Genomic DNA, 13910 nt, shown 5'->3' on the forward strand with positions numbered 1-13910 from the left:
TTAATTTCATAGCTATTTATGAATTACATAAAATGTTTATTTGTAAGAATGATTTTTTTTCTTCTTCAGAAAGGAAAATTGATTAGTGACATTGTAAATAAGTTTATGAAAAACATAAAGATATTTCTCTGTGGGTGGGAAGTGTTTCTTCAACATTTAGTAAGATGTAGACACAATAAAACATCCATCCCATGCACTACACACACTATCCACATTATACCATCTTGAGTTGGAGTTTGTGGCAAGGCTTTAGAATAAAGGAAGTATCCTCCCAAATCCCTTTGCCTCCAACTCCAGAGCATCATGGGGTGTTCCTTTCCCTTACAAGAAAGTAATATTGGAGGTGGAGACAGGAATCCATGACTCACTCTGTAAGCTGAAGCCTCACAGATGGTTTCTGAAAACAATGGTTCCCTCTTTATCTCTGGTTTTGCTTTCTGTGGTTTCACTAGCCCTCAGTCAACCTCAGTTCTGAAACTGATGATCCTCCTTCTGATCTATTGTTAGGACAGTAGTCGTCTAACATTATATCACAATGCCTATGTCATTCATCTCACCTCATCTCATCACGTAAGCATTTTATCATCTCACATCATCACAAGAAGGATGACTACAGTACAATAAGATACAAAGAGAGAGAGAGAAAGAGAGAGAGAGAGAGAGAGAGAGAAAGCACATTTGCATAACTTTTTTTGCAATATATTTGTTATAATTGCTCTGTTTTGTATCAGTTATAATTAACCTCTTACTATGCCTAATTTGTAAATTAAACTTTATCATATGTATGTACATATAGGGAAAAAAAGAGTATATTATATGGTCCAGTACTATCTGTGGTGTCAGGCATTCAGTGGGGTTCTTGGAACATATTCCACAAGGATTAGGGGGATAACTGTACTTCATGTAGAATTCAAACATATAAAATTTCCTTTTAGTGGCAGGGCATAGAACTTGTGTAGAAGCCATTCTATCTCATCTTTTTTGCAAAAGTTAAGACAGAAATGAGTGAAATGGAAAATTACTTTCAACAGTAGAAGGCTAATGTAGGCATGAATATGGAAATATAAAATGTTGCAATTGGAAGGGCCCTACGTTTAATCTACACCAACCACCCCATTGTGTAGATGAGGAAACTGAAGCTGAGGAAGGTAAACAATCTCATGTGGTTTGTAAACAGGGTGAATACGGAGGGAACTTCTGCACTGGGCTTCTTCCTTTTACATGTCCTGGTGGTTTCTTCCTCTAACCAGATTTCAGCCACCTCTAGGGAAACAGATTTTAACTGTGTAGTTCAGAGCAATTAGTGCTCAGCAGTTGTGGCACTTGATGAAAATTACTTAATCTCTTAAACCTCAGTTTAACCACTGGGAGGAAGGGTTATTATAGTCTCTGTATCAATAATCAGAGACTGGAAGGTAAAGAAATATTTGCACCTCATATCTTGCTGTATGATTTACTGATTTCAAGTCAGCATTTTTAAAATGTTTTATTGTGAAGGTATATAACCTGCGCATTAGTGGGAATAGGAAGTAAAGGTGATAGAGGAGAGGAAGAACCTTTGTAGGACACTCTTTGTTTTGCCATTTTTACACAATAAAAACAAGCACTTAGAATTTTGGAGCCCAAAATTCAAACAAATTTTGACATATTGAGTAACCTTGGTAAAATTCCTCAAGTTTTCTGAGTTTTAATATCCTTGATATAATATAGATTTTAAAAAATCTGTATGATTTTAAGTTTTTTGTAAAATATAGTTGGGACTTTTATAGAGAGTATTCTTTTTTTAATTTAAATTTTAGTTAATATACAATGCAATATTGGTTTCAGAAGTAAAATTCAATGATTCATCACTTACATACAACACCCAGTGCTCATCACAAGTGCCCTCCTTAATACCTATCACACATCTATCCCACCTCCCTTCCACCTCTCTCCATCAACCTTATGTTTGTTCTCTATCATTAAGAGTCTCTTGTGGTTTGTTTCACTTTCTTCTCTTTCCCGCCTTCCCCTGCGTCCATCTGTTTTTTGTTTGTTTGTTTGTTTGTTTGTTTCTTAAATTCCAAAAATGAGTGAACTTATCTGATCTTTATCTTTCTCTGATTGACTTATTTCACTTAGCATAATGCATTCTAGCTCCATCATGGCATTGTAAATGGAAAGATTTTCATTCTTTTTGATTGTCAAGTAATATTCAGTTGTATACATATGCCACATCTTTTTTTTTTAGTTTATTTATTTATTTTGAGAGAGAGAGAAGGAGCACTAGTGGAGGAGAGGCAGAGAGAGAGGGGGAGACAGAGAATCCTAAGTAGGCTCCGTGCTATAAGTACAGAGCCCTACATGGGGCTTGATCCCATGAACTGTGATATCATCAGCTGAGCCAAAATCAAGAGCTGGACAAGGGTCCATTAGGACTGAGCTAGACAGGCACCTCAGTATACCACATCTTCTTTATCCATTCAACAGTTAATGAATATTTGGGCTATTTCCATAGTTTGGCTATTGTTATTAATGCTGTTATAAACATTGGGGTATATGTACCCCTTCAAATCTGTATTTTTGTATCATTTTGGTAAATAACTATTAGTGGGATTGCTGGGTTGTAAGATAGTTCTATTTTTAACATTTTGAGGAACCTCCATACTGTTTTCCAGAGTGGCTGCACCAGTTTGTGGTCCTACCAACAGTGCAAGAGGGTTCTCTTTCTCCACATTCTCACTGACACCTGTTGTTTCTTGTGATGTTAATTTTAGCCATACTGACAGGCGTGAGGTGATATCTCATCATGGTTTTGATTTGAATTTCTCTGATGAGGAGTGATGTTGAGCATCTTTTCACGTGTCTGTTGGCCATCTGTATGTCTTCTTTGGAAAAATGTCTGTCTATTCATGTCTTCTGCCTATTTGTTTGTTTTTTGGATGTTGAGTTTGATAAGGTCTTTATAGATTTTAGATATTGCCCTAACCCTTTGTCAGATATGTCATTTGCAAATACTTTCTCCAATTATTTGTTATCATTGATCACATAGGTAGGCCTTGGCCCTGCTTGGAAGAACATTTTTCATCCTTTTCTCCTCATTCTCTTATCTGATAAACCAGTATTAAAGAAAAGAAGGAAGTAACATGTATGAATATCTGTATGAGTCACACTGTCATTGTCATATGCTGAATTTTATTTAAAGTACTGAGTGTGTTCCCTGTGCAAATATAGCCTGTTACATAGTCAGCAATCATCATTGTTAGGCTAAAATCCTGCCATCAAGTAGTTGAGGTGCCTACTCACCTCATCCATTCTATTCTGTCTGGCAGAATTGTTACTGTCTCATCAGGTATGCTTTTGAACTTGCTCCAGGTCTTTTGTTCCATCTATTGTGTGGCTCACTCCTGCACTTCTCTGAGGTTTTGGTTCTAAGTCAACTTCTCAATAAGGAAAGCAGTACTTTCTCCCTCATTCCACTCCCCATTCCACATTTTCCAAGGTACCAGTTGGTATAGGCTGTGGATTGCTCCTCTTACAAACTGCTCTGGGGAATTTTGCACCCATGATATGTGTCCAGCATGAATCAGCAGGAGCTGTGCTCCACAGTCTCTCACACACTGAAAAGGAGGTGTGCTCTTCAAACATCATCTCAGAAATGGCACACCTCACTCTGCTCACATTACACTTTATCATAAATAAGGTGGCAGACACAGCCCCAACAGGGGGAGGGGGAAGTGCAATTCTACTCTGTGCCCACAAGGAGGGCTGCTTGCAGTACTTGGTGAAGAGCACCAGTGACCACCACGATCTGTATCTAGCTGCCAAATATTGTCTATCTCTCCCACATCAGGGAAGATACATCCCACCCTTCTTCAAATGAGGTAACCAAAAAGGTCCACCCAGGCCCAGCTTCAACGTTAAGGTTATGTGTATTTGTGCTGACATCCACATCAATTCTGTACATGGTTTTTCTTGGTCTATCAACTTCTAAACTAAAGAGAAAAGCTATTTGACCTACTCCAGCATACCTGGTATGTCTACAACAATGGAGAAGAGCCAGGATCATTACAATCAACCCACTGGTTTCACAGCAATTTTGAGACTCTAATTGGCAGATCCTGAGTGGGCTCTGTTCCCTGGAAGGAAGGCATCTTCTTTGATTAAGCTTTAATTCTGCTCCTAACGTAGGGTTCCAAAGGACTCTTCTCCCTGGCTCTTGACTCCATTGTCTGAGAGTTTATTCTTTTTCCACTAGCTACTTTAGCCATGAGAAAAAAATGAGCATTGGAAAATAAGGTCTGATCAGTTTTCCAAGCCATAATCAGCCCATTATAGATAGTAATGCAAAAATACATCTCAGTTTCAAAGAGTCACAGATGTCTCTTCCTGACTTGATGGTCCTTTGGCAGTAGAACTCTCTTAAAACCGAGTCAGCTTCTTACCTATTAGGAGAGTTTCACATGTGCATAGCCACATTCACAGACCTTTTGTGAACACTATTCTAGGATTCACCATGTGCCTTTGCTTTTACATACCACTGCCTCTCCCATCCTTTTGCTTTCAAATGGACTCTTACTCTTTCTCTTAAATTAAGTATAGTTACCTTGGCCATATCAGCCTTCAATTGAAGAGTCATACCTTAGTCTCATATCCTGAAGCCATGTTTGTATGACTAAAGATCTTACAGGTTGACAACTTAATCCATTTAGGGATTTTTAGCAGTGAATCTGATTATTTTGCAAAACTGAGTTTCAATGAACTTTTATTCTCAAAGCATTTCTTGATATTCTGATTTACTGATGGGAATGAGAAGTATTTGCTTCTTCTAACCCTGCAAGAAACTGTTTGCTTTATCTTTCTTTTCTCTTTCATACTGCTTTCAGACTGGCCAATTATCTTCTGAGATAATTTCTTTCTTATGTTAACTTACCAAAAACAGTCAATAGCAGCCAACACATTCTTATTAATGTTCCTTTTCCAACCTCTGCCCAAAGAGCTACGCATTCATTAGATGTGCTCTGCCTTATTACAGGTGTCAACTTTGCCAAGCATTTCACCCATGCATGACATGAGCCACTTTATCTCCAGTCCTAAGCCTGTTATAGTTTTGTTTCAGCATTCTTTTTTGTTAATAAACTGATTTTCTTTCTTTTATTTTTTATTGAGATATAATTGACATTTAATGTAATATTAGTTTTAGGTATACAAATGTTTTGACATATGTATATGCTACAAAATGATTACCATAATAAGTCTAGTTAACATCCATCATCCACATAATTAGAAATATTTTTTTTCTATGATGAGAACTTTTAAGATCTACCCTTAGTGACTTTCTATTATGCAGTACAGTGTTGTTAACTATAGTCACCATGCTGTACATTACACCCCCAGGACTTATTCATCCTATGATGGGAAATTTGTACCTTTTGATTCCTTTCATTTCTTCCCCCACCTCCAACTCCCCACACCTGGAATTCACAAATCTGTTCTCTGCATCCATGACTTCAGTTGTTTGTTTTGTTTTGTTTTAGTTTCCACATAGAAGTGAGATCATATGGTATTTATCTGGTTTGGTCTGACTTATTTTACTTATGGCAGCACTGGTTGAAACCCATTTTTAAATTAGTATATGACAGGAAATAACACACATGCATGCGTGTAGACACACACACACACACACACACACACACAAACTTCCTCTTAGTCTCTCTCTGTCTCTGTCTCTGTCTCTCTCTGTCTCTGTCTCTCTCAGTCTCTGTGCAGTTCTGGGTTTAGAGTCTGTCAATGAGAAACATGTGCAAAATTCTGGACGGTGATGAAGAGTCAGAGGCCATTATTCTCCAGAGGCTTGTTTAAGCAGACACATGAACAGAGGGAAGGACTTGAATGGGACCTTCTGGATGCTGAGATTTCACTCAGCTCTGGACGCTTCCACAGCAACCTGCCTTCAGCTGCTGCTTCCCTGGAGTTTTCTCTCTCAGCTCCTCAAACACTTAAGCAAGATGCAGATTCTCTGTACATAATTCTTTCCATATTGAACCCTTGGATAACTTTTGTATTTTCTAGCTGAAATATTAACTAATACACTGACCTCATTTTTTATGATTGATATATTTGACCATCAAGCATGCTGGGTTTTTTTCACCTTAATTGTATGTTTAATTTCCTGACTAGAATACAAGCTCCATGAGGACAAGGAGTTTTCTTGGCACAGGGCTGTGTCTTCAGTGGTTTGCAGGGCCTGGCATACTCAGTGCAGCAAACATATGATAAATAAACATATTAATTAATGAAAACTAGGATCTGGTCAGTTCAATTACCTATCTCAGAAAGATTCTTTAACTGGAAACTCGGTGTAAGGAATAAATGTGGGATTTGTTGAGGATTACTGAACCCACACTCTGTAAGAGCAATTCATTTATAATATCTAATATGTAAAGGAAACTAAAAGATATAAAAATTTCCAATAGTCTGCATCTAGATCCTCCTTACTATGGGCTTGATTGCTTTAAACTGTGATTAGGGGAAATGCCTCGGAAGTAGTCTAGTCTCTGGACATTTCTTTAGGTCTCATGGTAAAATTAGTACCATCCCACACCTGATGGTCACAGCAAAGTCTTATTCTGTACGGAGAATATCAAATGGTTTCCAATTACAGAGGTCACCTGAGCCTCACCAGCATTCTCTTGAATCAGAGTTTGGCTTGAGTTCTATCACCTTTATAGTTCTTTGTTGTTACTTGTTTCTTACTTTTCTTTCTGATTTGAGTTGTGTTGTTTCAGAAGGCCTTTAAGTGAAGATAATAATTATTATATAAGCTAATACTTATGGATCAATGCCAGGCACTAAGGTTTTTCCTTTAATCATTTCCTTTCTTTTTTATACCTCATTTAGGAAGTAGGCATTCTACCCATTTTACAGATTATAATGAGGCTTAAATAGGTTGTGTTACCTGTCAAAGCTTGGACTTGGGGATCTGCATCTATGCTCTGATTTATAGTCTACTACCTCTTGGCCCCTTATCACACTTTATGTGTTTATTATGATTTAAGATTTACAGAATATTTTTTACATATGTTATCACATTATTGACTAATAATGCTGGTTTTCATTTGTTAAAATGTGTGCTATGTTGAGCCAGGCACTATACCAAGCACTGACAGAAAGGTACATGGGGGATAAGGGTGTATACATGAAGGAAAACCAAACTCTTGACAAAGGAAATAAAGCATACAGAAAATTTACTAATAGAACGATGTTGCCTCTCATTTTTCTCTGTTTCAGGAATACCAAATTGATATATTTTTTGCTCAGACCTGGACAGACAGTCGCCTTCGATTCAACAGTACAATGAAAATACTCACTCTGAACAGCAACATGGTGGGATTAATATGGATTCCAGATACAATCTTCCGCAATTCTAAAACTGCAGAGGCTCACTGGATCACCACCCCCAATCAGCTCCTCAGAATTTGGAATGATGGGAAAATCCTTTACACTTTAAGGTGAGATGTAGGTGGATTTTTTAAAAAATTTTTATGATAAAATTTATTATCAAATTGGTTTCCATACAATACCCAGTGCTCATCCCAACAAGTGCCCTCCTCAATACCCATCACCCACTTTCCCCTTTCCCCCACCCCTCATCAATCCTCAGTTTGTTTTCAGTATCCAAGAGTCTCTTATGATTTGTCTCCCTCCCTCTCTGTAACTTTTATTTCCCCTTATCTTCCCCCATGTTCTTCTGTTAAGTTTCTCAAGATCCACATATGAGTGAAAACATATGGTATCTGTCTTTCTCTGACTTGCTTATTTCACTTAGCATAATACCCTCCAGGTCCATCCATGTTGCTGCAAATGGCTAGATTTCATTCTTTCTCTTTGCCAAGTAGTATCCCATTGTATATATAAATCACATCTTCTTTATCCATTCATCAGTTGATGGACATTTAGGCTCTTTCCATAATTTGGCTGTTGTTGAAAGTGCTGTTATAAACATTGGGGTACAAGTGCCCCTATGCATCAGCACTCCTGTATCCCTTGGGTAAATTCCCAGCAGTGTTATTGCTGGGTCATAGGATCGATCTATTTTTAATTTTTTGAGGAACCTATACACTGTTTTCCAGAGCTGCTGCACCAGTTTGCATTACCACCAACATTGCAAGATGGTTTCCATTTCTCCACATCTTCTCCAGCATCTATAGTTTCTTGGTTTGTTCATTTTAGCCACTCTGGCCGGCATGAGGTGGTATCTCACTGTGGCTTAGATTTGTATTTCCCTGATGAGGAGTGACATTGAGCATCTTTTCATGTGTCTGTTGGCCATCTTAATGTCTTCTTTGGAAAAGTGTCTATTCATGTCTTCTGCCCATTTCTTCACTGGATTATTTGTTTTTCAAATATTGAGTTTGGTAAGTTCTTTATAGATTTTGGATGCTAACCCTCTATCTGACAGGTCATTTGCAAATATCTTCTCCCATTATGTCATTTGCCTTTTAGTTTTGTTGATTATTTCCTTTGGAATGCAGAAATTCCTTACCTTGATGAGGTCCAATAGTCCATTTTTGCTTTTATTTCCCTTGCATTTGGAGACATGTTGAGGAAGAAATTACTACAGCTGAGGTAAAAGAGGTTGTTGCCTGTTTTCTCCTCTAGGGCTTTTATGGTTTCATGTCTCACATTTAAGTCTTTCATCTATTTTGAGTTTATTTTTGTGTAGGGTGTAAGAAAATGGTTTAGTTTCATTCTTCTGCATGTTGTTGTCCAGTTCTTCCAGCACCATTTGTTGAAGAGACTGTCTTTTTTCCATTGGATACTCTTTCCTCCTTTATCAAAGATTAGTTAGCCATACATTTATGGGTCCAATTCTGGAGTCTCTATTCTATTCCATTGATCTATGTGTCTGTTTTTTTGTTTTGTTTTGTATTTTATTTATTTATTTATTTATTTATTTATTTATTTATTTTTGCCAATACCATACTTTCTTGATGATTACAGCCTTGTAGTAGAGGCTAGAGTATGGGATTGTGATACCTCCCACTTTGGTTTTCTTCTTCAATATTACTTTGGCTATTCAAAGTCTTTTGTGGTTCCATACAAATTTTAGAATTGTTTGTTCTAGCTTTGAGAAGAATGCTGGTGAAGTTTTGATTGGGATTGCCTTGAATGTGTAGATTACTTTGGATAGTAGTGACATTTTAATAGTATTTATTCTTCCAATCCATGAGCATGGAATGTTTTTCCATTTCTTTGTGCCTTCTTCAATTTCCTTCATAAGCTTTCTATAGTTGTCAGCATAGAGGTCTTTTACATCTTTGGTTAAGTTTATTCCTAGGTATTTTATGTTTCTTGGTGCAATTGTGAATGGGATCAGTTTCTTTATTTGTCTTTCTGTTGCTTCATTATTGGTTTATAAAAATGCAACCAATTTCTGTACATGGATTCTGTACACTGTGACTTTGCTGAATTCATGTATCAGTTCTAGCCAACTTTTGCTGGAGTCTTTCGAGTCTTCCATGTACAGTATCATGTCATTTGCAAAAAGTGAAAGCTTGACTTCATCTTTACCAATTTTGATGCATTTTATTTCAATTTGATGTCTGATCGTTGAGGCTAGGACTTCCAACTCTATGTTAAACAACAGTGATGAGAGTGGACATCCCTGTCCTGTTCCTGATCTCAGGGGAAAGTTCTCGGTTTTTCCCCATTGAGGATGGTAATAGCTGTGGGCTTTTCATAAATGGCTTTTATGATGTTGAAGTATATTCATTCTATCCCGACTTTCTTGAAGGTTTTTGTTAAGAAACAATGCTGAATTTTGCCAAATGCTTTTTTTGCGTTGATTGACAGGATCATATATAGTTCTTATCTTTTATTTTATTAATGTGATGTATCACATTAATTGATTTGCAAGTATTGAACCAGCCCTGAAGCCCAGGAATGAATCCCACTTGAACATGGTGAATAATTCTTTCTATATGCTGTTGAATTCGATTTGCTAGCGTCTTGTTGAGAATTTTTACATCCATATTCATCAGGGATACTGACCTGTAGTTCTCTTTTTTCACTCGGTCTCTGTCTGGTTTGCGAATCAAAGTAATGCTGGCTTCATAGAACGAGTCTGGAAGTTTTCCTTCCCTTTCTAATTTTTGGAACTTGAGAAGGATAGGTATTAACTCTGCTTTAAATGTCTGGTAGAATTCCCCTGGGAAGCCATCTGCTCCTGGACTCCTATTTGTTGGGAGGTTTTTGATAACTGATTCAATTTATTCATTAGTTATGGGTCTGTACAAATTTTCTATTTTTTCCTGTTTGAGTTTTGGTAGTGTGTGGGAGTTTAGGAATTTGTCCATTTCCTCCAGGTTGTCCAGTTTGCTGGCATATAATTTTTCATAGTATTCCCTGATAATTGTATTTCTAAGGAATTGGTTGTAATAAATTTTCATTCGCGTTTTATATATTTGGGTCCTCTCCCTTTTCTTATTGAGAAGCCTGGCTAGAGGGTTATCAATTTTGTTTATTTTTTCAAAAAAACAACTCTTGGTTTCATTGATGTGCTCTACAGATTTTTTAGATTCTATATTGTTTATTTCTGCTCTGATCTTTATATTTCTCTTCTTCTGCTGGGTTTGAGGTGTCTGCTGTTCTGCTTCTATTTCCTTTAGGTATGCTGTTACATTTTGTTTTCGAGATTTTTCTTGTTTCTTGAGATAGGCCTGGATTGCAATGTATTTTCCTCTCAGGACTGCCTTTGCAGCATCCCAAAGCATTTGGATTGTTGTATTTTCATTTTCATTTGTTTCCATATATATATTTTTTTAACTTTTTCTCTAATTGCCTGGTTGACCCATTCATTCTTAGGTAGCATGTTCTTTAATCTCCATGTTTTTGGAGGTTTTCCAGACTTTTTCCTGTGGTTGATTTCAAGTTTCAAAGTATTGTGGTCTGAAAGTGTGCATGGTATGATCTCAATTCTGTTATACTTATTAAGGGCTGTTTTGTGACCCAGTATGTGATCTAATTTGGAGACTATCCCATGTACACTCAAGAAGAAAGTATATTTTACTGCTTTCGGATATAACATCTAAATATATATGTCAAGCCTACCTGGTCCAATGTATCCTTCAGGGCCCTTGTTTCTTTATTGATTCTCTGTCTAGATGATCTGTCCATTGTTGTAAGTGGAATTTAAAGTCCTCTGCAATTACCACATTCTTACCAAAAAGATTGCTTATGTTTGTGATTAATTGTTTTATATATCTGGGGGCCCTTCTTCTAGGTTGTCTGATATAAGTATGGCTACTCCAGGTTTCTTTTGACTTCCAGTAGCATGATAAATAGTTTTCCATCCACTCACTTTCAATCTGAAGGTGTCCTCAGGTCTAAAATGAGTCTCTTGTAGACAGTAAATAGATGAGTGTTGTTTTTTTATCCATTCTGATACCCTATGTCTTTTGGTTGTAGCATTTAGTCCATTTACATTCAGTGTTATTATTGGAAGATATAGGTTTAGAGTCACTGTGTTATTTGTAGGTTTTTATGCTTGTAGTGATATCTTTGGTACTTTGTGGCCCTTGCAGCATTTCACTCAGAGTCCCCCTTAAGATCTCTTGTAGGGCTGTGTTAGTGGTGATGAATTCCTTCAGTTTTTCTTTGTTTGGGAAAACTTTTATCTCTCCTTCTATTCTGAATGACAAGCCTGCTGGATAAAGGATTCTTCGCTGCATATTTTTCCTGTTCGACACATTGAAGATTTCCTGCAATTCCTTTCTGGCCTGCAAAGTTTCGGTAGATAGGTCTGCTACTACCCTTATGTGTCTACCTTTGTATGTTAAGGCCTGTTTATCCCTAGCTGCTTTCAGAATTCTCTCTTAATCCTTGTATTTTTCCAGTTTCGCTATGATATGTTGTGCAGAAGATCAATTCAAGTTACATCTGAAGGGAGTTATCTGTGCCTTTTGGATTTCAATGCCTGTTTCTTTCCCCAGATTGGGGAAGTTCTCAAATATGATTTGTTCAAGTACACCTTCAGCCCCTTTCTCTCCTTCTGGAATTCCTATGATATGGATACTGAGTCACTTAGTTCTCTAATTCTCCCCTTGTGATCCTGGATTTTCTTTTAATCTCTCTTTTTCTCAGCTTCCTCTTTTTCCATAATTTTATCTTCTAATTCACCTATTCTCCCCTCTGCCTCTTCAATCCGTGCTATGGCTACCTTCATTTTATTTTGCACCTTATTGATAGCATTTTAATTCATCATGACTATTTTTGAGTCCCTCGGTCTCTGTAGCAATAGATTCTCTGCTGTCTTCTATTCTTTTTTCAAGCCCAGTGATTAATTTTATGACTATTATTCTAAATTCTTGTTCAGTTATGCTGCTTAAATCTGTTTTGATCAATTCTTTAGCTGTCACTTCTTCCTGTAATTTCTTTTGAGGAGAATTCTTCTGTTTCATCATGTTGGCTAGTTTTTTGCCCTTTATGAGTTTAAAAGCTTGTTATGTGCTCTACACCTGCAAGCACTGTTGTATTAATGGTTGGTTATACACTGTCCTTGCCTGGCACTTCAGGAGGTGTTTTTTGGAGAGTGTTACTTTCTCTCTGTTGTTGTGACTTTGGTTATTTTATTTCCCTACTTGTAGTGATATTTGGATCTGCCACCAAAGCACCATCTGTGCTTTTATATATTCCTTGAAGTAGCCCTGTGTTCTCTCACATTGTCCTGTTTATCCCTGGTAGACTCAGTCTCTTTTTCTCCCAGACTCTTGGACTTTAAAGTCCTTTGGCTTCAACCTTTCTTTGGGAGACATAGGAAGTATGGATCCCCCTACTTCTCTGCCATGTTGGCCTTTCTCTCAGATGTTGGTGGATATTGTATCACAGATGGGCTGATACTGGAGTCTCTAATGTAGATTATTATAGACATGGGACCCTCTTTTCATTTTGGTGAGTTCTATCACTTCTCATGTTTGATATGTTATCTCATTCTAAAAAAGTTCATCCTAATGATACTACATGTGAAAATAAAGACCTACGAATTAGCTGCAATGAATATAAAGTCATTCCTTCATCAGAATCCATTTCTGTTGAAAATAGTCTGTGGAAATTATGTTTAATGTATTTAACCCAATGGGTCAACTCAGCTAGGAAAATAAAGATGTCTTAGAGTGCTAATTAACAAATGTAATCATATCCAAATTCAAGACCAGAGGGAAAAAAGAGCACAGAGGGCATTCCCCAATGCATCCCTAATGGAACTGGCAGCTAGTGTAATGAGTCTTCCTAAGGGGTAGGCAGTCCTCACAAACCTGGAAATGTAAGAAAAACTGCACTTCAGAGAAGTGAACTGACTTACCTGTCAAAACTCACCACTGGCAACTAGTGTTAACAGAGTCTCTGTATCTCAGGAGTCTTTCCATTAGCATAGTCCAAGTCTAACTGATCATCTAGCTGTAACATACCACAGAAATGCCATACACCTGGGCTAACCTTTCTGTTCATCTAGTATTAGGATCAGGACAGCACCTTCCAGAAACTGTTGTCCCCACTGCCTGTCACCTTTCAGGTGACACTGGGCATGTTCATGCTCTTCTAACAGACTTTCTCTTACTGCCTTGCAGCACCATGACTCCTCCCTGTGTCTCCTGCTCCTGCTCTTATCTGTCCCTCCTAACACTGCTTCTTCTGTCTCAGGACTTCCTCATCACTTCAATCATTTTCCTCTCTCCTGTTGGCTTAGCTCATTCCTTCCCATATCTATGCTGAGGTTTCCTGCATGCCTACTTCCAACCCAGAACTTCCTTTATGGACATCAGATGCTTGAAATTACCTGTCCATGTAATGTCTCCTCCTGAAGGTCTAAAAAAGCATTTCAAACTCAGCATGCCTCAGGATAATGTGAATTCTCTAAATCTTCTCACCCATGT

At 37.5% G+C, this 13910-nt stretch overlaps 1 protein-coding gene across 4 annotated transcripts in view; it reads left to right on the forward strand.

Moving 5' to 3' along the window:
- GABRG3 (gamma-aminobutyric acid type A receptor subunit gamma3) overlaps positions 1-13910 on the forward strand; it is a 725624-nt gene that overhangs the window by 402050 nt on the left and 309664 nt on the right. For all 4 annotated transcript variants that reach the window (XM_045448932.1, XM_045448933.1, XM_045448935.1 and 1 more), the window contains exon 4: positions 7270-7490. In XM_045448932.1, the coding sequence (XP_045304888.1) occupies positions 7270-7490 (221 nt within the window). The remainder of the gene's footprint in view (positions 1-7269; positions 7491-13910) is intronic.

The sequence above is a fragment of the Leopardus geoffroyi genome, chromosome B3, assembly GCF_018350155.1.
Source record: "Leopardus geoffroyi isolate Oge1 chromosome B3, O.geoffroyi_Oge1_pat1.0, whole genome shotgun sequence".
Taxonomy (NCBI): Eukaryota; Metazoa; Chordata; class Mammalia; order Carnivora; family Felidae; genus Leopardus; species Leopardus geoffroyi.